At 43.4% G+C, this 27,324-nt stretch overlaps 1 protein-coding gene across 1 annotated transcript in view; it reads right to left on the bottom strand.

The window, feature by feature from the left end:
* Nucleotides 1-260: 260 nt before the first annotated feature.
* Nucleotides 261-27,324, bottom strand: part of LOC117423733 (solute carrier organic anion transporter family member 2A1-like) — a 57,330-nt gene continuing 30,266 nt past the window's right edge. Inside the window, exons 2-14 of the mRNA XM_034039856.3 lie at nt 20,308-20,445; nt 18,836-18,998; nt 15,553-15,774; nt 15,083-15,181; nt 14,685-14,824; nt 13,570-13,645; nt 12,554-12,718; nt 12,024-12,225; nt 8,779-8,938; nt 5,741-5,916; nt 3,389-3,453; nt 2,344-2,467; nt 261-2,097 (exon numbers count right to left, since the gene is read on the bottom strand). Of these exons, the coding sequence (XP_033895747.1) occupies nt 1,977-2,097; nt 2,344-2,467; nt 3,389-3,453; nt 5,741-5,916; nt 8,779-8,938; nt 12,024-12,225; nt 12,554-12,718; nt 13,570-13,645; nt 14,685-14,824; nt 15,083-15,181; nt 15,553-15,774; nt 18,836-18,998; nt 20,308-20,445 (1,851 nt within the window). The 3' untranslated portion in view covers nt 261-1,976. The remainder of the gene's footprint in view (nt 2,098-2,343; nt 2,468-3,388; nt 3,454-5,740; nt 5,917-8,778; nt 8,939-12,023; nt 12,226-12,553; nt 12,719-13,569; nt 13,646-14,684; nt 14,825-15,082; nt 15,182-15,552; nt 15,775-18,835; nt 18,999-20,307; nt 20,446-27,324) is intronic.

The following is a 27,324-nucleotide window of genomic DNA, read 5'->3' as shown; positions in this document are numbered from 1 at the left end:
TACTTTTGTCAGTTTCAAGTTATTTCAGAGAAAATTGTGCTTTCTTTGTTTTTTGTGGAGGGGTACCAACAAATTTGAGCACGTCTGTATATTCCTCTCCAAAATGTTTCTGTCTTGAAATATAATAAATAGGTTTTGTTTTCTTTCCAAGTCATGGAAAAAAGGGTTAAAATACAGCAACCAACAAGCCCATTGAACTGCTGTGCAGTGTAATGTGGGAGCTCTGACAGGTAACAGTGTAACAAAGACAGCAGAAGATGGACAGTTTATAGAACAATTGTTTTTATTGCAATATATTTAAAAAAAAACAAAAAAACATGAATTTGCTTGAATTTCATATGAACAATTTTACATTGGTTTTACAAACAGACCCTGATTTCAGTTAGTTTGTATGCCAGAGGCATCACTGTGCAATGGAATGACCCTTCTTTATAAATGCAGTGCAATGCAATCCAGTGAACATACAGGGAGTGGGCTATTGGAGAGAGGCAGACCCTTTATCAGCACTGTCTGTGAGACACAAGGCAACGGGCTGGTGTCTCTTAAGAAAAGCATTGCATCTGCTTTTTGGTTCTGGAGAGTAGGGTAGCCACGTCCTTCATTTCAATATATAGTGTGATTGTAAATGAGCAGATCACGCAGCATGGCAAAGCAGCAACTGTATTGAACGGGTGCAGGATGGGAAGGTGTGGAATGCCACAGGGACCCCTTATAACCACTGTACCCTCTAGGAGACTGAATCTGCTATTACTGTTGTAAATTCACATGCCAATACATAATGATTAATTCCATGCAAAAAGGGCCTTGCTACTTTAAATCACCCTGGACTTTGTGGTTCCACTCCAAGACTAAACGTCCAGTACATTTGTCTCCAGCACATATCTATACAAATCCAAATGTTATTTATTTACAGCATTATAAAGATTATGCTACACATATATTTAGCAGGATATGCAATATGCCTGTCTGTGTGTGTGTGGCAGTTACAAGTAAGGAAGCAGCTCTGTTTGAAATCAACAGAAATACAGTTGTATTAAATATGTGATATCAAAGTTATACAATGAAATGAAATGCTGAATTAGTCTATGCTACTTGTCCCATCAAGTCAAGAGGTTTAATAGCACCCTAGATGTACGTGGCCCGTGATGGGTTAGTATTACACCCTGAAAGCCAGCTGGTCACATTTACATTGCAGAGCTGGCTCTCAACTTGGGGGGGGGGGGGGGATAGATTGGTTGCCAAGTATTCTGGCAAATAATTCACTGTGCATTGTATTCTGTGGTGCTAACCCACTGGAGGCATTAATATGGAGGTTACAGGGAACAGTTCTAAGATCTGTCACTGCATAGCAAAATGAAAGTCCCAAATGTGAAGCACAGTTTTTGTTTTGGAAACACATGTTTTGAAGGAACAGCACAGATATGTTCATATTAAACATGTATTCAATTTAGTCTTTGTACTGACAGACACAGGTTGAGCTCATTGAAGAGCTGCTGTACAAGATCGTTGGGAAGGAGACAGTGAACTCGGAAAATTGAGACTTGTGTATTCTACTTTTCCACAGTTTACAGAAAAGGTGGGACCACAGATCTTCATACTTTCTCATGAAAACCAATGTAGGGTGCCTATACTGTAGATGCAGTAATACTTTCAAATGATCCCCTAGAAGAATTCAGAGTAAAAGACTAGCTAGTGATTCATCAATCCCCCCAAAGAAGAGCTTTAATTGTGAGGTATTCAAACTGTGGGCTCCTTGCCAAGAGCCCCTACAAATGACTGCTGGTGTTTTTATCCGTATCAACGCTGAGTTAACGCTGAGTTAACGCTGGTCCCTGTTTGGAGGCCAGAGAATGTGGTACCTCATCAGTATAACAAGTCCGAGAGCCGGTTCAAATCCAGCATTCAAGGCTTCAGCGCGTATTGTAGCGGATGTGTTTTGAGATGTGATTGTTCTTAATGAAAGCGAGCGCTCAGATTTAGACCAGCCCATCACTTGTTTTTTGAAAGCTGTACTCTTTGGTGTTTTGAACTTTCCACCCAGCCAGGGCCAGCAGGAGGACCCCCATGGCTTTAAATGCCATCTGGAGACCAAGGTACCTGCAATATGGAGGGACAGGCAAGACAGGGGTTAACTTCAGCTACTGTTGTTCTCCTTTGAAATACTACTGAACTACCCACTCAGCAGCAGGTAACACAGTGCTGCTATATAAAAGAGAACAAGGCCACCAGGCATTCACATTTTCAACACTGTTGATCTGTATAGAGGTAAAGATAACTCAACTCAAAGCAGATCAGCTTTCCTTTTCTTTGACTCTGCAGTAAAGACCCCCCCCACCCCCTTACCTATTTCTCAGAAGGTTGTTGTCATAGTAATTGCAGGCCCCCAGTTTCCCAGCACAGCTCTTGTTCCACCCGATACAGGACGTGTCAATGATTACCCCAAACAGTGCCGGCGCTGGCAACCACGCTGAGGAAAGCAAAGCACCAGATTATACTTCACTGTGTCTGTTACCAGGAGGAGGGGGTGCGGTATAGAAGAAATCCAGGGATTTTATCAAAATTCAACAACATCCTATTTGTGTACAGATGTCATCAAACGCAACAGCGCAGTTTGAAAGGTTTAGTAGCAATTTATGAGTAAGAGCTTTTGTGATTTATCCCTTGCATAGAACACCATACCTGATTCATATGTGCAAAACTCCAAGCAAAACAAAAAACATACACACCTGGTACCTTTAAGAAAATATTATAACAATGGTAGGAATTGAAAAGCAAGAAATGAAATCGCTACAACCTGAACAAGGTAAAAGATGTTTAATCCTTAATGCTAATGGCACACGTTTCTCTGGCTGCACTTTTGTTTTTAACAAATAGTCTCAACATGACAGAGCAGGCATTATTAGGGACTATGACAGTTGAATCTGGATGGAACCATTTCATGACCAAAATGGGGGGGATGATAGAAGTTATGTTTTACAAAAATACAGCTATTTTTCATTTTAAAGCTATATGCTGACTACAATCTTAATGTGTGTGAGTTATAGTAAATGAGTAAGTCATGAGTAGGTGTCACTTATTGTGGCTTTGTGGTCCTGTCACCCAAACTGCACAAGATGGCATCTCCTATATACGACGGATTCACTTATATAATAAGTAAAGATACTCTGTGGGGGGTTTCTTATCACATGGTCCATTAGCAGATCCCTCGCCCCCAAAACTGCTTTTGGAATGAGAACCTTAAGTAAGGACTTTGGACAATTAGAAAGGTAATGTATGAATGAAGCTAGAAACTTCACTCCATTCAACCCTGCACCCTGACCAACACACCCATCCACTTTGCAGTAAACAAACCAACACACAATTCATGGATATTTGAACCTTCGCTTACCTAGTAATCTCATGAGCAGGAACTGTATTCCTATTGCAAAAGACTTTTCTTCATATTCTACGAGTCTACAAGAGGAGAATTAAAACACCATTTCAAATGAAAAGTGATCAACAGCAGTGGAACTTCTCATCCTGAAAAACATTTCATTTCCTTGTATTTTGTATTTCTTTATTTGTTGGTTAGGGTCACTGTGCTCATTGTGCTCAGCTAAACCGTAATGAAACCCTAATGACTGTAATAAATATATTGTTATTTTGTGTTGTTTCCTCAGAAGAAACCCCAGAGCCATACATAAACTAAAAGTGCATATTGTTTCTTTCTTTCTCTGTACTGATAGTCAAGGACTGTGAGTTTTAATTGTGTTAAGTTGTGTTAAGTTTTAATTTAACACTTTTTTACTTTTATTCTTGATAAAGGAATGTGCATTTCGTTTATAAAATGGAAATGAACTAAATAAGGACATTTTTGGTTGCCCTTTTGCTGAATTAAAAAAAAAGAAAAAAGTTTGCTTTTATATTTTTCAAAAGACAAATTCTATATATTGTTTACACACAGACTGTGAGAAAAACAAGAGAAAGAATATAACCCATTAAAATTGAAAGGTGTGCACAACCAGGGTGGTTTAACAAAGGGTATTGCTTTTTTATTGTAACCTGTTTAAAACTGTCCTGAGGGAATATGGCACTGTGAGTGTAAATAGCCTATCTTGGGAAATACTATTTAGTCCTTTTTAAACCTGCTGAACTGTGATCGTCCTGAGGGTCAACATATGCAACAAGCTTGTTATATCTGCATGTGTTTGGTGCACCAGTAAAATACCTGGCGACAGTCTTAAATTCAACTTGCGGTGTATGTCTAAGTTATTTCATAATGTAGCATTCATATCGACCCTAGTCCTGTGTGTCTGTGCACAGGGGTTACATACAGTTTTATTCATTCTAGAGAAAACCATTTTAAATTCACAACAGCAACATGCTCTCTGGCCTCTGTTGGTCTGTACTGGAACTGCAGAGACATTACTGCTGTGGTTGTCAACAATATGTTGCAAATAACTAGGGCTTGAATATTGCCTGTGTTTGGGCAATATATTCAGGGCTTCTGTTTTTCGGTGTTTATTAATTTAATTTTTCGGTGCTTATTTTTTTAGCTGTTTTCGAGTTTTATGTAAATCCTTTTTTTGGGGGGGGGGGGGGGCTTTCGTTTTTGATATACTGTATGAAATTAGTGTTTTCAGTTACTTTCCAAAATGCTTGAGCGTTTTTTTTTGTGTGTATCAATATATATATAGTAGTAACTCGACAGTACTTGCACACTTAAGTTGTACCTTCTTTCCTTTGCTGTCTTCCACAGCAAAGTCCATGGTCACAGGCACATTCTTCTGGGGTTTTTGTGTGTAGTCATTTTTTTTACATTTCACCACAATTTGCAATTCTGTTTTAAATCGTCCTTATTTGAACTGTAATACATATTTAAATCCCACAAACCAGCCTTCATTCCTGATTCCTGATCTCGTTTTAAATCTTGCAAGCGGAGTCTCCAATAGAAATGTAGGAATGTGCTGTCACTCAGTAGTTGGGGCGGGTTTAAAGTATTCAGAACGAATCAATGATAGATGCAAGTCAGGAAGGCGGGACATTGCTCAGCTGCATTGGGAAATGTATTATTTTTTTTGTAGCAGATTTTATTTTTTAATGGGAAAGGGGTAAAGTCTGCGTGAATTGATTAACCATTTCCACTGTTTATCCGGTGGTTTCCTGTGTTTATTGGCTATCCACGATTTCATTTTTTTTTGTATCAGGGGTGTTATATCGTTTTTTATTGGTTAAAACCAGAAATCAGAAGCCCTAAATATATTTTAAATAACGTCAATCATGCACTACTCTCTTTCTATATAAGAACATAAGAAAGTTTACAAACGGGAGGAGGCCTTTCAGCCCATCTTGCTCGTTTCAGACTCCCACGACTTTCAGAAGGCAGGCAGTGTGCAGAAATTTGTGTGGACCTACACTTGTTAGAGTGACTTGTGACTGGGGTGAGCTGAAAAACAGTGACTCTTTAGTGTAATACTAGATACGCGGGTGGTAATCTGTTACTTCCCTCAATTCTCGGATTCAAAATGCAGTTCAACAGCTATGGCCAAAGGTTTTGCATCACCTAGAATTTTAGGTGGGGGGCACAGATGGTACCCTGAAGTTATCTATTTATCACCAATGTGGATGTGATACCAGCAAAGTTTCAGAATGTTTTGGTAGGCCAGGGTAAGTATTCTGTACCCTACAGTATAAGTGAAGATGTGGGAGTGGCTGGCTACGAGACCGGTGAAGGAGATGAGGAAGATGTATGGCAGCTTACCTCAACACCATCATGTAGATGGGATTGTGGGAGAGGCTGGCTATGAGGCCGGCGAAGGAGATGAGGAAGATGACAGGCAGGAGGAAGTGTGAGCAGCCGTTAGCACAGGACCCCGGGAGGGCTGAACCAGGCCCGCCACTCTCATCCGCTTCCACACAGCTGCAGTTAGTGTAGTTCTGGGGAGACAGAGAAATTATTGAATCACTCTATGAACAAATGCAGTTTCTGTCTTATAATTATTTATGTAGTGATGTAATCTCCAATTGATCTGAACAGTGACACATCTAAATTCAGCCACCATTAAGATTAAAATGGGGCTCTTTCTGCTGGTTTCACAGATTAGTGCTAATCAGGGTCTGAAATAGCCGTTAGTCTAATACCTCGTTTCCATGGACAGCCAACTCGAGTGCGCTCGAATTGATCTGAATTCTTCCAGAACTCATGTTGATGTACAACTGGAGTTGGTTAAAAAGGAGACGTTTCCATGCTTTTCTGAGTTACCCGAGTTGGGCAGGAAATACTATTGATTTTCCCCAGAAATACTTGCGAGTTAAAGGTCAAGATGTGAATTTGCTGCAGATGGCATTATAGTGAAATTGTCAATGATTTAAAAAGATAAATCCATCTAGATATTCTTTCGCAGTTGTTTCACGCAGTACATATACCTCTGGCAGACTGGTATGCAGAACAGGGAAAGAAGCACCGGACAAGGTAAATAATGTGTCAGATGTGAAAGTGGATATGAGAATGTCAGTGATGAAGCCAATTTGCTGAAAACATAAAAAGTAGACCGGACATTTCCATCAAAGGATTAAAAAATCTGGAATTGATCTGATGCTATCAGAATCCCAGAGGCAGTGTAAACTGTGCCTGCTACTGTAGTAGGACTATTCTTTTTTATGTTAAGCATATTTCAAGTTCTTTTTTTTTTTTTTAACAAGAGTTTAATTAGATGACAGGCAAAATTGTTTATGCCTGACTTGTTAGAAAGTCTGCAACAAAATGGTTGATTGTTATTGTCGATACGTTGTAGATATTACTGAAGACATTACCCACCGTGCAGGTATCGCAAAGTCCATAAATAAAACAAAAACGTTAAAATCAATTAGTTCTGCACCCTATAAAATGGAGCTGATTTTACCAGTGCTTGCTAGTCTAACTGATTAGAAGGCCTTCTTTGTTGTTCTCTAAGTTGCTGCAGTGACCTTGTAGATGCTGGTATAACGGGTTACTGTAAATGTGATACTGTTTTAGCAGACAGATTTCATTAAGTAAACATTTATTTGAATCTTTTTGGAATTAAAAGTATAAATGCAAAACTGCATTGCATTTTTCTTTGTGAAAAATGCCAATTCAAAAACCGTCAAAATCCCCCAAGCAGCAAATCTGCCGACTTTAATACCAGCCCAAATGTCCTGTTATACGGTATGTTCCCGCCCCCTACAACATTTTTTATTGACATTTAGTGATGTAATTTCCTCCCAGCCTGAATTCAGACTTTAGAATTCAGGCCAGCCCGAGGAGTGAAATCGGACCAGAGAATTCAGACTCCTGTCTGAATTGGGAGCCAACTCGAGTAATTTAAAAACATGGAAACGGAGGTGTGTGTGGGGGGGGGCAACTCGAGCACGTACCCGGGCTATGTGGTTCATGGAAACGTGGTATAACAAGGCTATGCTGAAGCAACCTTCTTGCTACCCTCTCACAAGTTCTGCTGCTGTAGTTTAAGAAACAAAACAAAATGCAAACAAATACAAAAATGGTGTTTTTGTAACACTGATAAACTTTATAGTAGTTGATATTTTCAACATAGGCTTTTAAGTAAAAAAAAATATATGATTCTATATTTCTGAATTGTTTGTGATGTACAAATAATTAATTTGAGTGCAAGACCTGCCAGAACTTCTTGAATAAATGTTAGCGTTAAGCAGCTTGCCCGTGCTGTCATTGTATTATTATATATGTAGAGCTTCTAATTTCCGGATTTAACCATAAACACAGATAAACACCCCTGAAAATGGTGTACACCCAATAAACACCGGAAAAACACTGGAAACGGTTACTCAATTCACATGACTTCACCCCTTTCCCAGTGCAAAAAAATACTACTACTACTAAAAAAACCTTTCCCAGTGTCCCTCCTTTCTGTCTTGTATGTAGCATTGATTTCTTCCGAATATTTTAAACCCACCCCAACTACTGAGCGGCAGCAAATTCCTACATTTCTCTTGGAGACTCCACAGACAGGGAGAATTATACATGCTTGCGAGATTTAAAACAAGATTACAAATGGAGGATTGTTCTTTTGTCTGTGTAGGTGGGATTTCAAACTCAAACTCAAAGGAACTCATGACAACATTCCCATAATATGAGAAGCAAATATTTTAACTGTTTGAACTAAGCGTAACAAAAGAGCAAAAACCAAATCCAAATTAACAAGCAAATGAATCTCATTATCAATTAGGAAGAAATGTTTTACGGTATAAACAACTCAAAGTGTTGAATCGTTAAGAAAATAATCCAAACAGCACTTGAAACAGTGATTTTTTTTACCGGTTCAACACTTATCATTGTTTATCCCTTACACAGCCAAAGCCATCAGTGCCAGTAATTGGTAAATCTCACCTTTTCTGAAACAGTGAAAAACACACCAGAGAAGTCTGACATGCTGTGACTGGGATAAGAGTTAACAAGCTCATGATATCACACTGTAAGTATTGATCTGAGATGTTTGATTCTGTACCTTGGTACAAGAAAACGCCAGCTCTATGCTTAACATTTTAAGCCAATTCTTAACAGCTTGAGATGACTAGCACTGACAGCAGATTCATTAGGTTTCAAATGGTAGTGTGAGAAGGCACCAATGGAAGCTGAATAACAGTAATTTCAGAAGAGATGAAAGGAAAAATGATTTCCTTGTTCTGCAGAAGAAGAAGAAGAAGAAGAAGAAGAAGAAGAAGTTTACCTGGTGAAGTAGTAGCAGCTTGAAACATTAAAAATGCATTTCCAGCCCTTTCTTTTGCTTCTGAGACACTCACCAGAACTCTGCTGAGCTGGCTGTCAGGGAGGTAGTTCCTGCAGCCGGCATGGCAGGGTGATAAGTACTCAATGTTATTGGAGCCACAGACTGGATGGAAGGCTTGAGCCGGACAGGAACATGCAGCGTTACACCCAGTCGTCTGGTTCCATTGCGAGGAGCTGTCAATGAAAGCACAGAGCCATTGGAATGGACTGTTTAAACACGAGCGCCATTGAGGATACCAGCGCTCTGCTTTTCATCATCTTATCTACTGGGGCTTCAACCTGTTGCACTGGAAAGAGACACAAGAGCATTGAAAGAGAACGTGGCTGAAGAATGCCCGTTCGAATGAGAGACAACAGTGTACAGCAGCATGTGTGTTGTCCATGTACACAACCAGCAGGAATAAAAGGATATATAATGGCATAGACTCAATTTGGGCTGACTTCACTCATAAATGACTGCTATAAAGCCCTATAAAGTGCCTATCCCAGCTGGTAATTAGGTGCTTTTATAATGGGCACCTTTACATTTTTTATCTGTATTCTACAGAGAAGTACATGTAATAAAACCCTCCTGCACATTTGCATTTAAATGCATGCCGTTCAGGTGCTTTTTTTTTATTTTTTATTAAACCACACACAAGCATGCCTTGACATGAATGTGTTTTAGTGGGCTTGCATCTCAGTGTTTTAGACTCTAAATTAGCAAAGCAATTCATTTTGAATTCAATTCACCAACACTTGTTCCACTCAGCTCCTGGTCCAAGCTCTTGTTCTTTCTAGATTGGATTATTGTAACTCTCTCCTCGCTGGTCTCCCTGCTTCGGCTCTCCGCCCTCTTCAACTTATTCAAAATTCTGCTGCTCATCTGCTATTCTCAACCTCGCTACTCTCACGCTACCCCTCTGCTTCACACCCTCCACTGGATACCTATCTCTGCTCTTACTTATCGCTCTGTTCATCATCCTGCCCCTCCTATCTCCAACCCTCGTGTCTCCTTATATTCCCTCTCTCCCTCTCCGCTCATCCTCTACTGGTCGACTTGTTCTGCCTTCTCTTCACTCTCCTTCCTCCCGTGCTCACTCCTTCTCTTCCCTCGTCCCCCTGTGGTGGAACCAGCTACCGGTTATCCTGAGGACTGTTCAGTCTTTAACTGCTTTCTGCCGTCTTCTCAAAACCCACCTGTTCAGCCTTTATTTGTAAATTCCTATTTATATATCTTTTTGTATGTTCCTTTATTTATATTTATTTTGTATTTATTTATTTATGTGTTTTGCATTTTTATTGCCTGTAACTTGTTTAATTTCTCTAAGTCACTTTGGCTAAATAATAATAATAATAATAATAATAATAATAATAATAATAATAATAATAATAATCATTTAGATTAAGAGAATCACATGATAATGTGCAAACCTCAGAAGCACAGCCTCTTGTATAAAAACCTGCTTCTTGGAGTTGAATAGTTATTATAAATGTCTAGATAGTTTCAATTCACAAGGAGTGGAATATATACAATTTGCTATTTGTCAATGTTATCATTACAGTTTTTTTCAAGTAGTAAAATACATAAATTAAAAACATGTAAGATAAATATTTAAACTGCAAACACATTTGCAAAACTGATCACATATTTCACTCGTAAACACACACATAGCAAAACTTTGAACACAGCCTCTGATTCTGTGAACACAATTTCATTCCTAACACGTTTCTTATCCGAGTGATTCCTCCTCAAAATGCAGTTATGCAATTGCCAACAATCAATAGTCGAACGAATCCATGCTACATACAAGTCAGGAAGGAGGGACACTGGGAAAGGGTTTTTTGTATACATTAACCCAACTTCTATTTTACATTACGTAACCAACTGCATTACTGTGACAAGTGCTTGCATTTATTCTGTTTAGAATGTTTGAATTGAAAGAAAATTTCCACCTGGAGGCTGTGGTCGCCGCTTGACAGATGACCAAGAGATGGTTATAACAGATATGCTTCAGAGAGATCCAGATCAGCATCAATGAAGATGAGGACTTGTTTCAAGTACAGAATGTGAGCTTGTTGACCTCGTTTGAGAGAAATAGTATTATGAATGTACAGTATACTGTATCATACTGTATAGAAATGTACAAATGTGGTGCTTATATCCTGCCTGATATAGAAGAACATAATGAAGATTATTATTATTTTTTTTAATTTGGAATTAACAATTATTTTTTCTCATTTTCTCCCCAATTTGGAAAGCCCACTTATTTTTTTATTTCAACCCGGCTCATCGCTGCTACCCCTGTGCTGACTCGGGGGAGACGAAGACGGACAGACGCGTCCTCCGAAGCGTGTGCCGCCAGCAGACCGCTTCTTTTCACTCTGCAGGCCTGCCATGCAGCCACCTCAGAGCTACAGCGTCGGAGACCATGCAGCTCTGGGCAACTTATAGGCAAGCCTGCAGGCATCTGGCCAGTCTACAGGGGTTGCTGGTGCAACCTCCCCACCCAGGCGGCGCTCGGCCAATTGTGCGCCGCCCCCTGGGAGCTCCTGTCCACGGTCGCAGTGGAATAGCCTGGACTCGAATCGGTGACCTCCAGACTATAGGGTGCCCCCTGTAATGAAGATTTTAAAAGTGAGTCTGGATTTTGAGGGTAGTGGTGGGGTTCAAATTTTATGTGGGTGAAATCACCACTGTATTCCACATTGAGAATGCACAGCCCATTTTATAACTTTACAAACTTGTGTTCACAGGAGCTGGATGGCAGTAATATATATCTTCATTGATGAGCCAGGTTTCAAATTTGAGCAAAAGGAACATAACTGGACAGCATGCCGTGCCACTGTGGACAAACCTGGCCATCGCGGAGGGGACATCACCAGGTGTGCTGCTATATCCCAAGATGGGGTCACTGCCCGGTGTCCGGTGATTGACCCATATAATACAGAGCGGCTCCTAGTATTTCTTGAAACACCATGCTCAGCTTGTCCAGCCCCGTATACAGAACCAGGAAAGCAGGGAAGGAGGAAAGCCCACACAATGTGTCATTGTATGGGACCATGTCAGTTTTCATCATGCACTGCGGGTGCAACAGTGGTTTGACACACATGATCGTTTCTCATTAATCTTTCTTCCTCTCTACTCCCCCTTCCTCAACCCAATTGAGGAGTTGTTCTCCTGTTGGAGATGGAAGGTATATGATCGCCGCCCCGATAACCAGGTCACACTGACCAAGGCCATGGATGGTGCTTGTGATGACATTGGGGCAGAGCTCACCTGTTGTATAGAGGTGGGTGGGAGACCCCGGCGATCTTCTGTGTGGAGCAGCCCATGAAGAAGAGGGGGACGCACAGGAGGATGGAGGTGAGCAGCATGCTGATAGCAAATTTGGGGATGGCTTTCAGTGAGAGAGTCAGCTTCTTCATGATGATCCCTCCCAATAGCATTCCCACTGCCACTGCTGGCAGGTTGATGGAACCTTCAAATAAAACAAAAATACAGGACCATTCACCACCCATCGTCCACTATCTACTATCTATCAATATTTAAAATATTCTAAACACTGGCGACTCTTATGTATTACCCTGCTTTTCTGCAGACCTCATTCCCCTATATTGTTATTGTTTTCAGTGATGTTAAAAGGGCAAAATACTTCTGGAGAAGGCATGACAAATATGCAACTGTTCATGGTTGCCCATTGTGGCATGAATGTCTATTCATCACTGTCCAATTGGGAATATGTTGTTTTTGTTCTTTTGAAGGGATTTGACTGGAAAGAATAGTAAGAGGCCTCTTTCGTCACTCACCAATGAGCAGGTTGGCATAGGAAACAGTTGTGCCATATTGTCTCTCGAGGAACTTGTTAAGGAAAGTGGCGAGGCCGGCGATCACGGACGAGAAGCTGCACTGCGCCAGAACCAGGAGCATGAAGAGCGGGTTGAGCAGCAGCCTGAGAAACAAGCGCGGGAACTCTGAAACACAGGGACACAGGACACAAAGCTCAGCCAGGCCAGGACAGAACTGTGAGACATGGACACGAAGCTCAGACAGGCCTGGACAGAACTGTGAGACACAGAGACACAGGACACAAAGCTCAGACAGGCCTGGACAGAACTGTGAGACACGGACACAAAGCACAGACAGGCCTGGACAAAACTGTGAGACACAGAGACACAAGACACAAAGCTCAGACAGGCCTGGACAGAACTGTGAGACATGGACACAAAGCTCAGACAGGCCTAAACAGAAATGTGAGACACGGACACAAAGCTCAGACAGGTCTGGACAGAACTGTGAGACATGGACACAAAGCTCAGACAGGTCTGGACAGAACTGTGAGACATGGACACAAAGCTCAGACAGTTCTGGACAGAACTGTGAGACATGGACACAAAGCTCAGACAAGCCTGGACAGAACTGTGAGACATTGACATAAAGCTCAGACAGGCCTGGACAGAACTGTGAGACACGGACACAAAGCTCAGACAGGCCTGGACATAACTGTGAGACACAGAGACACAGGTTGCAAAGTTCAGACAGGCCTGGACAGAACTGTGAGACACGGACACAAAGCTCAGACAGGCCTGGACAGAACTGTGAGACACAGACATAGGACACAAAGCTCAGACAGGCCTGGAGGGAAGACTTCACATACATATATACAGCAGTTTTTAATTGATAAATCACTTTACACAGTTTATCCTATATTACATGGAATTTTAGTAATACATGTAGTTTGCTGAATGAGTGTTCAAAGGAAGTAATAAGGCACACACTGACAGCCTCTTGGAGGTGTGTGTGACGTGTGCAGGACAGAACTTACTCTTAATAAAGACAAGCATTGAGACCTCCTCTTTCTTCAAATCCTCCTTCAGAATGTCAGCTTCATGGTCATTCAACTACAGGGGAAAAGAGTTCAGGAAGTGAGGTCATGATACTGGGGCAATGTGGAACAGGAACGCTCCACGCACTCTCTCTAAAAATATACACACACCTTGACGAAAGGTCTACATCATCTATTATCAAAATCACAAAAAACAAAGTCCCTTTGGTATTACAGCAACCAAACACAACGTATGTAAAAGTTTTATGCTTCATAAAAACATCCTTCCTGTAGCAAGCACTGTTGAGTGATGTGATGGGAATCTGACGTCTGCAGTCATGACGCTGGAACCATTTCTATAGTGGGGGTGCTGAGAGCCATTGAACAAAACTGTAACCCTGGTATATGATGGAAGCCATGCATTCGGTTACTATTATATTAAACATGTTATCAAAACGTAGCCAGCATCAACACCTGCTTATGTAAAAAAAAACTTGATCCACAGTCCCGGCTTGAATATTTACAGCATACTTACCATAAAACGTTTAGAGCTAACAAATCGCAAAGTAGTGCATACTGTTATGATCCACTTAGTACTGCAACTGGGAAATGTTTACTTGTAAAAACAGGTTGAACAGTTGTATTGTATTTACAGGACAGTCAGAAGGCTCCAAAAGTTGACTTGTGCTCTGGTGTCATGCTAATTAGTGAATGATGGCTAGAATGTCACTGTGTACGTGTGTTTTTTAGTATTGCTCCATAAAGTTAGTAGCATTTGTGACAAGCTAATTTAACAGCTGAGAATTTACAAACAGATCTGATTTTTTTGGGGGGCGGGGACATTTTTAACAATCGTTCTACAGTACACACGTTTCTAAGGTGCTCCAACTACTAACCGACTCTCGTGAGAGTGCAACCATGAGATTTATAAAATATCCCGCCCCTGTTATGAAAGTCAGTGCTAATTGGTCTATTATCATTTGTGTTCAAAAGCAATGTAAAAAGACACAGAGAACTGCACACACAATGAATTTGATTGATTTACACTTCTAACCCTTTCTAAATTACACCTGGACCTTTAAAGCAGTTTTCTAGAAAGAAAGTAATGCACTGACCTTGCCAGTGTCCCTGTGCATGTGGCGTGGGAAGAAGAAGTAAGGTATGGAAGTGAGAGCCAAGCAGCCAGCAGAGACCAGCAACCCCAGCCACCATGCCCCGATCCAGCGCGGGTCAGCAGGGCTCAGCTCCTTCTCACCTGGGGGGGGGGGGGGGGGGGGGGGGAGCGGAACTCAGCATCCTGCTATCCATTCACTTCCTGTACTGTAGGTCAAATTCACACCAATGGTCTAACTGAAACCAGCACAGAGAGTGATTGGGTATCAGGAAGCCACAGATAAAACCTTTAATCCATAGCTGGAAAACGCAGGCACAGACCCAAAAGATCTTCAATACAACAGCAATGGACTGACCCCCTGGTTGCCACTCGTTTAAATGCTCAGAGATCCAGGCTTACCTGGCACCATCCTGCCTGTATCAACATAGATCCGCAGCATCACTGAACCCAGCAGGTACCCGAAGGCTGGTCCAAAGACCGATATGGAGAACAGGATTGCTAAAAACACAGAAACAAGACACTTTACAGTATGAAGATGATTTGAAGTGCAGTCCCGCGCCAGCCCAAACGGGAATGCCAAGCTGGATTTAAATACAGACATGGGGCCCGTCACTCGTACCGTAAGCATTTTAAAAATGGAATTTGCACTTTTTAAGGTTTTAATAGCAGAACACTACATTGTTTAATCTGAACCTTGTCGCCAATCTATTTTGTAAGACGTCTGTACTTTAACCATTCTACTTCTAGCCTAACATATAACATGACAGTATTTCTTTCTTGATTTATTTAATTCAGCTTCTCCCAGTGGATGCATATTAGTATTTGGACTCTTCAGTAAGAGTCTGGTGTGGGTGCTGGCAGACACATACCGATGTACAGTGCAGAGTTTCTTGGCTCTGCAAAGTCGTCGATGTAGGAGATACCGAAAGGCTGGATGGGCACAGAGCCAATCCCGGCCAGCAGCTGAGCGGCTGCCATCAGGAGCCACTCCTTCTTGGTGGCACCGACCTGCAGAGAACCTGCCTTCACACACAGCAGTAGGGGGTTCTCGCGCGGCTGGCACAACTCCGAGGACAGACTGCTGTGGTTTCCTGGGGGGAAGGCTCAGTTAGACAACACTTTTTTGTGAGACATTGTAGCAAGACCCTGCACACTAATAGTTGTGTGTTTTCTTTCAGCTTGGCAGAGATGGGCTTAACAACCTCAGCTCAAGAAATCCAGTTGACAGATAATGGGGACTAAGCTACAGCTACGGCCACAAGTTTTCCATCACCCTATATAGAAGGAACACATTTTGCTTCATAAAGTCGAATGAAACCTGCTGATTAATGTTACTTTAATATATTAAATTACATATTGCTTTGTAGTTTTCCATATTCTTAACAAAAAACGGACACATTTAAAACTGTGAAATACTGTACTAGTATTATGGCTTCCAGTAGACTTTTGTGATATAATTTTATAGTTTATTTGATTGCATGATGTTAAATAAAAGATCTAAATTATGTTCATATCGGGTGTTGTTTTTTTTTTTTTAATAACATATCAATCCTAAAATTCTAGGTCATGCAAACCTTTTGGCCATAGCTGTATAAACTCTTCTTTACAAATATGATATGTGGAATTCAGTGTCAAATAACTATATAAAGGAATCTCTATACAAACATATTTAAGTAAAATTTAAGTAAATGCCATGTCTTTTGTGCACATTTCAAACATTTCAAACTTTCGTGCACATTTCATACTGTACTTGCATTTAAGCTGCCGACACTGCGTGATAAATGGACCATTAGTTTATAGTTAAAGCATATTAACTGAAATTGTATTGCGTTAAACAGAAAACTATAACAAAAGGTACAGGATTAAAGATTTTACTTTAAATGTAGGGCCTATATATATTGCGCGAGACTTTATACATGGATCTGACTGCCCGAACGTGACAGACATAAAAAAAATGTACAGAATAGAGTTCAGAGGAAAAATGCACATCTCTTCAAAAAAAAAAAATTAAGCAGTAAATGCTTAGGACAAGCCAGTGTACTAAATGAATCTTATCCTTCACAGTACTAAGTTAATCCACTTGAACAGGATCATCACGAATCTCATTTGGTACACTGCAATCGGGATCTTGTTTAGTCTGATTTAGCAGATGACCCACCTGTGACGATTCACTTCTGGTACACTGCCATTGATCTCTTGTGTTTGTATTTTGTTTATTTTAAATGTATGTCTTAATCATCAAAGAAGTATGCTACCCTACACTGAGAGGGTCAACCACTCTCTGCTTGACCCTCTCCAATCTGGCTTCCGCTCTGCTCACTCCACTGAAACCGCCCTCCTGTCTGTCACCAACTCACTAAAGTGTGCCCGAGCTGCCTCTCTCTCCTCTGTCCTAATTCTCCTCGACCTCTCTGCTGCCTTTGACACTGTTGATCACTCTATTCTACTATCATCTCTCGCTGACCTGGGGATCTCTGGCACTGCTCTGGCCTGGTTCTCCTCCTACTTTTCCAACCGCACTTACCAGGTAACCTGGCGTGGAGCAACCTCCACACCTCGCCCTCTCTTAACAGGAGTCCCCCAAGGGTCAGTCTTGGGTCCTCTCCTGTTCTCTCTCTACACCCGCTCCCTGGGCCCCCTCATCGCATCCTATGGTTTCTCATACCATTTCTATGCTGATGATGCTCAGATTTTCCTCTCCTTCCCCACCTCTGACTCCACCATCTCCTCCTGTATCTCTACCTGTCTGTCTGCTATTTCCTCCTGGATGCACTCGCATCACCTCAAACTCAACCTCTCTAAATCTGACCTCCTTTTCTTTCCCTCCTCCTCCCCCTCCTCTGATCTCTCTATCTCTGTTCCTCTGGAATCTACCACACTCTCTCCCTCTTCCTCCGCTAAGAACCTCGGAGTCACCCTGGACCCCTGCCTCTCTTATTCCCAGCACATCTCCACTGTGGCACGCACTTGCCGATTCTTCCTGAGCAACATCCGAAGAATCCGACCCTTCCTCACCAACTACGCTACCCAGCTCCTGGTCCAGGCCCTGGTACTCTCCCGCCTAGACTACTGCAACTCCCTCCTGGCTGGCCTCCCTGCATCCGCCACCCGTCCGCTCCAGCTCATCCAGAACTCTGCTGCCCGCCTGGTGTTCTCTCTGCCTCGCTTCGCCCATGCTACTCCACTACTCCGCTCACTCCACTGGCTCCCGATCACCGCTCGCATCCAGTTCAAGACTCTTGTACTATTATTATTATTATTATTATTATTTATTTCTTAGCAGACGCCCTTATCCAGGGCGACTTACAATCGTAAGCAAATACATTTCAAGTGTTACAATACAAGTAATGTAACTATCACTATTATCTGCTGTATTATTGAATTGTGGTTTGTCACACTTGTACTTTGCTTGAACAAAAGTTATTGTATTTCTTGCTCTTATTGTATTACTTGTATTTTAACACTTAATGTATTTGCTTACGATTGTAAGTCGCCCTGGATAAGGGCGTCTGCTAAGAAATAAATAATAATAATAATAATAATAATAATAATACACTGAGTTTACTTCTTGTGTTCCTGTGACTCCTGCTAACTGCTCGATTGTTTCAAGCAGACACCAGTAATTCATTCATATGCAATTATCCAGGTATTGAAGTTCTGTTAAAACAGTTACCAGATATGCAAAATGAAAAGACAATTAAAAAAGCTCCAATGTTTTACATAGCTGTCGTGTTACATCTCACAGGGCACTATCAAAATAAGTCTTACTATCCCTACAGTAACACACACACACATATATATATTATTTAGGAACAGCCTGCTGGATGAGCTGGTTAAGATTGCCCTCACAGGCTGTTTTCAACAAATTCTGTATTAGACTGTTTTTAATTTAATGTTTTAATTGTTCATTTTGTGTGTGTGTGTGACATGCTCTGAGACCTCTACACAAATGTATTTTATTGTGATTCTATTTGTTTTGATTTTCTGCATCATCCACACAGTGATATCAAGCCATCTGTTTATTCAGCTTGAAAAATCAAAGCTGTACTGCTTTGACGCACACACCAACAATACATTAACTAGCTCAGGCTCATGCACACATGTACAGCTACATCTTGTCTCTACAGGAAGGGACTGGCAGAGAGCTCTCACCTTCGGCCAAAGTGGAGTACTGGTAGGGCTTCGACAGGAAGTGAGGCAAGGTGAAGAGGAGCGCGCTCAGGGACATGAGGACCCCCCCTACCCCGATCAGCCTCGGCCGGTGGACACGACTCCCAAAGTAACTCACAAACACGATCAGCAATGCATTTCCAATCTGTAAAAAAACGAAACATCCATCAGGTGGAGGTAAAGCGACAGAAAAACAAGTACCTCAAATTATGGACCTATTGTCACCACTGAGCTCCTCAAACCCGCTGCCTTCCACACTTCCAGTCTGCTCGAGGAGCAGTTCTAAGCGGTGAAACACGTTGGAGCCCCGCAGGTACAGCTAGGGCCAAAAGTTTTGCGTCACCTAGAATTTTTGGATTGAGACATTCTTAAAAATGTGTTCATAGAATGATGCTTTCGCTTATGAGTTGTAACTAAATCGAGTTATTAACCCTTTGTGGTCCTATGTCGGACCTGGTCTCTAGTCGTTTATTCTCCGGAAAAAGCTGAGAAAACCATTCAATGGCCGAGTGGGAGCGACAGGAGCCGAGACAAGCTGAATAAAAAAAGGGCTTTTTTGAGATGTTATAGTAATAAAATAATGACTTGGATCGCATTATTGAGGCGTTTGGTGATAAAACGAGTGATCAGGAGATGATTGGTTGGTATGTACGTATTATTATTATTATTATTATTATTATTATTATTTATTCCTTAGCATATGTGAAAGCTATAGCGAACGAAAGGGTAGGGTGGTGCTGGAGATGCCTAATGAGTGCTTTGTTGATATGCAGGGCCTTTTAAACCCGTTTGACTGTGGAAAAAAATACTTTTAAACAGCACGTCTAAAATTAACTGCGCGTGTGAAAATTAATTGGACCTGACGCGTCTGACACGCACTTAATAAATGGACTGCAAAGGGTTAATCAAATTGATTAATCTCATAATTGATTTATTAAAAGTTTGGATATACTGTTACGTGATTGATTACTGTCTTGTTGACAGTCATTTTAAAATAACATTAGAATCTGTTTTACTGAAGAAGAAAAAATATGTTTTTGACGGATTCAGATTTTGCAGCTGATGTATTTATTTTCAATAAATACATCAGCTGCAAAAAAAGTTTTGCATTAGGTCGTGCTGCAGCAAGCTCTGCACATTTTTTTATTTTATTTTTTTGTGGGGGGGGGGGGGTCTACTTCGCAGTATTGCACCAGGGTCCAGTAAATCCTAGCGCCGACACTGCACTGCCTCCCAGTGCTTTCTCTAACCACTGAGCCACTAAATCCCACTGCCTCCACACTGCAGCCCAGCACTATAACCACTGAGCTACTCAAATCCACTTCCTTACACACTGTAGCCCAGCTTCAGATAATATGGCAATAGCTGGGGGATTCTGTACGTGGCTAAATAAATGTTCTTTCATAGGCACATGTGTGGATGTTTGAAGACCTTGCTGGTCTGCGTCACGGTACCTCATGCATGCTGGATATAAAGCCGGAGGAGAAGCTGCTCAGCCCAAACCGCTTCTCGATGGTGGTGATGCTGCTCTTGATGTAAGCACTGTGTAGAAGCTGGGTCAGCTGCAGGAGGCCATGACACAGCACAAACAACTGGGGAAAAGCAAACAGAGAGCGTGTGTGACAATCCCATCAGAACTCCAGGAGTGCTATCTCACAAACATTACACAGCCCACACACACACACACACACACACACACACACACACAACACCCTGGGAAGGTTAAAAGATGTGCATTACGTTACCTCTGCTGTGTCCCATGCTGTTCGCTTTGTAGTATTATATTTTAAACATATTGCTGATTCTTTTACATTTTTTATCTCACATCATGGTTCATAAATCAAGTTGACATTTAATCTGGAATGTTCTTCAGGAGAAAAAAATAAGACATATTTCTAAGGATCGCAGCGCATCCAGATCATGCTCCCACCTGCAACAGTGCTGGTTTTCTGTGAGCACACTACACCACTCATTTCAATCAAAACACCTGCATTCTTCTAGGACACACTATGGTCTTCAGAAGAAAAAAATCTATTCCTCAAGTTTATTTATCTATGATGTGTGAACAAGAAAATCAAAACTATCAGGAATATGTTGAAAACAATTAGCTGTGATGTGGACAACACAGGATACAGCAAGCGTTTCTTGTGAACACGCAGGGAGTTCTGGAACACTTGAATGTGCTCCTACTACCACATGGACAGAGCACTTTTCTAGGACTCTTATCGTCTCTCCGCTACATAAGAAAGTTTACAAACGAGAGGAGGCCATTTGGCCCATCTTGCTCGTTTGGTTATTGATCCCAGAATCTCATCAAGCAGCTTCTTGAAGGATCCCAGGGTGTCAGCTTCAGCAACATTACTAGGGAGTTGGTTCCAGACCCTCACAATTCTCTGTGTAAAAAAGTGCCTCCTATTTTATGTTCTGAATGCCCCTTTATCTAATCTCCATTTGTGACCCCTGGTTCTTGTTTCTTTTTTCAGGTCGAAAAAGTCCCTGGGTCGACATTGTCAATACCTGTTAGAATTTGGAATGCTTGAATCAGATCACCGCGTAGTTTTCTTTGTTCAAGACTAGAATAGATTCAATTCTTTTAGCCTGTCTGCATACGACATGCTTTTTAAGCCCGGGATAATTCTGTTCGTTCTTCTTTGCACTCTTTCTAGAGCAGCAATATTGTTTTTGTAACCAAAACTGAACCAGGTGACCAGAACTGAACACAATATTCTATATGAGGTCTTACTAATGCATTGTAAAGTTTTAACATTACTTCCCTTGATTTAAATTCAACACTTTTCACAATATATCCAAGCATCTTGTTGGCCTTTTTTTATAGCTTCCCCACATTGTCTAGATGAAGACATTTCAATATAAGTCAATATAAACTCCTAGGTATTTTTCATAGATTCCTTCTTCAATTTCAGATTCTCCCATATGATATTTATAATGCACATTTTTATTGCCTCCGTGCAGTACCTTGCACTTAAATTAAATGTCATTTGCCACATGTCTGCCCAGTTCTGAATGCTGTCTAGATCATTTTGAATGACCTTTGCTGCTGCAACAGTGTTTGCCACTCCTCCTATTTTTGTGTCATCTGCAAATTTAACAAGTTTGCTTACTATACCAGAATCTAAATCATTAATGTAGATTAGGAATAGCAGAGGACCTAATACTGATCCCTGTGGTACACCACTGGTTACCTCGCTCCATTTTTAGGTTTCTCCTCTAATCAGTACTTTCTGTTTTCTACATGTTAACCACTCCCTAATCCATGTGCATGCATTTCCTTGAATCCCTACTGCGTTCAGTTTGAGAATTAATCTTTTATACGGGACTTTGTCAAAAGCTTTCTGGAAATCTAAATAAACCATGTCATATGCTTTGCAATTATCCATTGTCGATGTTGCATCCTCAAAAAAATCAAGCAGGTTAGTTAGACACGATCTCCCTTTCCTAAAACCATGCTGACTGTCTCCCAGGATACTGTTACCATATAGGTAATTTTCCATTTTGGATCTTATTATAGTTTCCATAAGTTTACATATAATAGAAGTCAGGCTTATTGGTCTGTAGTTACCTGGTTCGGTTTTATCTCCCTTTTTGTGGATCGGTATTATGTTTGCAATTCTCCAGTCTGTCGATACAACCCCTGTGTCAAGAGACTGTTGCATGATCTTGGTTAGCGGTTTGTAAATAACTTCTTTCATTTCTTTGAGTACTATTGGGAGGATTTAATCCGGCCTGGGGATTTGTTTATTTTAAGAGCTCCTAGTCCCTTTAACACTTCTGCCTCTGTTATGCTAACATTTTTTAAAACTATCCAGGTCACAGGTCAACATGTGGGGCATGTTGTCTGTATCCTCCTTTGTAAAAACTTGTGAAAAGCAATAATGACTTGCAGTTGCAGTTCCAAGTACTCTTTCTGTGTACTTTGTTTTTGGTCCCTGTAGCAGGGGAGATCTGGACTGACTGTCTGGCACATCCGTATTACTGCAGGTAGAGGTCAGCAGTCTCGTGGGATCCGCCTGTCGGTCATGGCGATGACATGGAGAGGTGGGGAAGAGGGTGTGTGTGCTTTCCCTCTCTCTGAGTGGCTGAGGGGCGGGCCTTGGGAGACTGCTCGGCCCATAAGATCTGGTTTGGTTGGGCGCTCGGGTGGCCGTGTTTGGGGAATACCCAGTGACACTGACGAAAGACGTCAGTTTTAAAATAAAACGAGGCAAAACTGGCTGAGAAAAACAGCCGGCCTTAAAATAATTTGTTGAGAAAAGAAATAACAGAAATCACCACGTACCCGAGGGGACGGGCTTAGTTGTACGGGGAACTCCGGCCATCCCAGTGTATAGAGGGTAATTGAGCGTAGGACGGAGGCCCGTTCTGACCGGCTTAGCGGCAGTGGGGGCACTGCGTAAGCAGAACTTTTTGTTTGTAGTTTTATTACTGTGTTTTATTTTCCCTTTTTCTTTCGCCTTTGGTTTTTCATTATTATTTGCGAGCACTTGTTGTGCCTATACCTGTATTGGTAAACGCCGTGATTCTGGTTACTGTTGTCAGTATCCAGAACACGGACAACAGCGCCATCTACTGCGTCAAATAAATCAGTACGCCTGAGCGGCGTTACAAATAAAGTACTGTCTCCTTGTGTCAGTGAATTGCCCACCACCCTTCCACACGTGGTGTCAGAAGTGGGATTCACTGGCACTGCCCACATAAAGCAGTGCAAAACCAGGGAGCAGAATGGATCCCCAGCAGTTCACCACCTTAATGGATCTCCTGCGGGAAACCCTTACTGCGGTGGTGCAGGGGAGTGCAAGAGCTGCAGGGCCAGACCCATGGCTACAGCAGCCCACGAAAATGACGGCAGAGGACCGGCCAGAAGCATACCTGGAGGTATTTGAGGCGATGGCGATCTCTGCCGGGTGGGCCCGCGAGCAGTGGGCTAGCTACCTCCTGCCCCAGCTGACAGGGGAGGCACAGGCGGCGGCGAGGACCCTGGATCCGGCGGCAATGATGGAGTACCCCACGCTGAAAGCTGACATCCTCAACCACGTGGGTGCGACTCTGGAGGGCTACCGCCGCAAGTTCAGGGAGGAGAACTTCTCAGCAGAACACCCCAGGGTCATCGCGCATCGTTTGCAGGATTACGCACGGGGATGGTTGAACCTGGGAGCCACCACCACTGCCAGGCTGGTGGAGGTAGTGGTGGTCGAGCGGTTCCTGCAGTGCTTGCCTCCGGAACCGCGGGTGTGGGTGTAACGGCAGGCACCCGCCACCCTAGAGTTGGCGATCCAACTGGCAGAGCAATACCAGGCAGCGGAACCAACGCCCGCTAAGCCGTCTGGAAACCGTGCTACACCAGCATCACCCCCTCTACTGGCCCCATGGAGGGCGAAGGGACTGGGGGGAAGGGGTAGCAAAGTCTTTGGACGGGGTGTGGCGGTGGGAGCTCCCGGCCCAAGAACTGGGGCAGAGTGGGGTCACCCACGGGCTGCTGCGGTGTTGGACCGGGGTCTCGCGCGGCCACCCTACCGTCGATCCCCTTTGATGGGTCCTGTGTTTCCACCTCCTGCTGAAGCTTCCTGGCGAGAAACCAGTTCACTGATGTGTGGAACAAGCTGGGAGGTGAGCCACATCGACCGGGATTGCCCCGCTATGGGATGTGACGTCATTCGACCAGGTAAGACTGTTCCATTACATCAGTCACTCCAGCAGACGGGTTTTGTGATTCCTGTGTCAGTGGATGATACACAAACCCAGGCTCTCTTAGATTCAGGGTGTAGTCAGTCCCTGATACAAGAGAGCTTAATCTCACCGGGGCATAAGCAAATAACGGGACAGGTGCATATAAAATGTATTCATGGGGATGTGTGCACTTACCCCAAAATGTACGTAAATCTGAAAATTGGCCAGCAGGTGACGCGAGTGCAATTGGGTTTGTGTCCTCGATTGCCGGTACCGGTAGTTCTGGGACGGGACTGCGAGCAGTTTAAAAATTGGTTGGCTGCTGTGACGGCCCCGTCCTCCTTATTGGCTAAGAAAGAGGAAGTAATTGGCGAGATCTTTCCCTTTCGTGACCCGGATTGCTATTGCCACAGATTTAGACCCCGCAAAACTAAACGGGAACGCCGGGCCGCTAAGAATGAGGGCTGGCAATGGAGGGAGTCCGAGAAGTTTCAGGTGGGGGCGATTGGTGAAGAGACTGGCGGGGAGGCCACGGAGTCAGCGCAGGGGGCTGGCTCTGCTGCCTCCGCTCAGGACCGACCTGATCCCGAGCTGGAAGCCATGGGAGCTGATTTTCTAGCTCGTTCCCGTGACTTCCGACTCGAGCAAGGGCGTGACGACGTGCTGGGCAGGCTCTTTGACCAAGCAGCGGTGGTTAATGGTCGTGTGGTCGAGCCCAGACGCGCCGCCACGTACCCTCACTTTGAAATTGATCGAGACCTGTTGTACCGTGTTGAAAAATTACCCAGGACGGGGGAAGTGCATCACCAGTTGCTCATTCCTCAGCCCTTTAAGGATGATTTGTTGCAGCTTGCCCACGCTATTCCCCTGTCTGGTCATTTGGGAAGGGACAAGACTAAAGCGAGGCTTGTGACACGGTTCTATTGGCTGGGGCTGGATGGTGACGTCAGACGTTTTTGCGAACGCTGTGGGGAGTGTCAGAAAGCTAGCCCTAGAGCCGTCCCACGAGCTCCACTGGTGCCATTGCCCCTAGTGGAAGCTCCGTTTGAGCGTATTGGAGTAGTATAGTGGGACCGTTAGAAAGGAGTGCGGCGGGATACACACACCTATTGGTCATTTTGGATTATGCTACGCGTTATCCAGAGGCCATTCCCCTCCGATCTGCGTCTGCTAAATCTGTTGCCAACGAGCTCGTGAAGGTTTTCTCCCGGGTGGGGATCCCCAAGGAAATACTGACCGACCAAGGCACCAACTTTATGTCCCGGCTAGTCCGCGGAACATGTAAACTTTTGGGGATTAAGACCATTAGGACCTCGGGTTTTCACCCCCAGACTGATGGTCTTGTGGAGCGCTTTAATAAGACCCTCAAAAACATGTTGCGCAGATTTATTAGTAGTGATGTGCGTTACTGGGACCAGCTGATTCCTCCCCTTCTCTTTGCTATCAGAGAGGTACCCCAGGCTTCCACGGGGTTTTCGCCATTCGAGTTGCTGTATGGTCGGAGACCCCGGGGTGTGCTCAATCTGGTCAGAGAGATGTGGGAGGAGCAGCAGGACAATTCGACCAATACTGTCCGGTATGTGTTGGACCTGCACAAACGTCTTGAGTCTGTGGGAAAATGGGCGCATGACAATTTGCAGCAGGCTCAGCACAGACAGGAGACCCAATATAACAGGGGGGCCCGGTTGCGCACGTTTCAGCCGGGGGATAAGGTGCTTCTATTGTTACCCAGCTCTGAGTCCAAACTTCTGGCGAAGTGGCAAGGACCGTTTGTGGTTACACGCCGGGTTGGGACGGTGGATTATGAGATCTGCCAGCCGGAGCGACGGAGAGAAAAGCACATTTACCATGTAAACCTGCTGAAGCCTTGGTTACAGCAGGAGGCTTTGTTAGCGGCGCCGGCAGATGACGTCACCGACCTGGGACCTGATCTTTCTGTGTTGGCGAAACAAGGGTCGGTACAGATTGCAGATAATCTGACACCAACACAGAAATGTCAGGCGCGGGCGCTGGTGGCGGAATTTCCTGATGTGTTTTCTCCCGTCCCGGGGCAGACTCGAGTAGCCCATCATCACATTGAGACTGAGCCGGGGGCGCTAGTTCGCCAGAGGCCGTACCGCATACCTGAGCGCAAAAGGCAGGTAGTAAAGACGGAGATTGACGAGATGCTTAGACTGGGTGTAATAGAGGAGTCCCAAAGTGACTGGAACAGTCCAATTGTTTTAGTGGATAAGCCGGACGGGTCAACTCGATTTTGCATTGACTTCAGGCGGGTTAATGAAAAATCGAAGTTTGACGCTTATCCCATGCCCCGGGTAGATGAATTGCTGGAGCGTCTGGGCACGGCTCATTTTATGACGACACTGGATTTAACGAAGGGGTACTGGCAGATACCCCTGACCCCGGAATCCAGAGAGAGGACGGCGTTTTCGACTCCCTTCGGGTTGTACCAATTTAGGACCATGCCCTTTGGGTTGCACGGAGCACCAGCCACTTTCCAGCGGATGATGGATCGCATTTTGCGGCCCCATCAGCAGTACGCCGCTGCTTACATAGATGACGTGGTTATCCACAGTGAGGACTGGCCGAGTCATCTGCGTAAGGTAGCGGCGGTGCTGCAATCCTTGCGGGAGGCTGGGCTCGCTGCTAACCCAAAGAAATGTGCCATTGGGAAGAGTGAGTCTGAGTATTTGGGGTATCGAGTAGGGAGCGGCCAGATCAGACCGCTGATTGCTAAGGTGAAAGCCTTGGCTGACTGGCCGGTCCCTACGACCAAAACCCAGGTG

The sequence above is a fragment of the Acipenser ruthenus genome, chromosome 17 (genome assembly GCF_902713425.1).
Source record: "Acipenser ruthenus chromosome 17, fAciRut3.2 maternal haplotype, whole genome shotgun sequence".
Classification (NCBI taxonomy): domain Eukaryota; kingdom Metazoa; phylum Chordata; class Actinopteri; order Acipenseriformes; family Acipenseridae; genus Acipenser; species Acipenser ruthenus.
The sequence above is the reverse complement of the archived record's forward strand: the minus strand, read 5'-3'. Positions and strand labels throughout refer to the sequence as shown.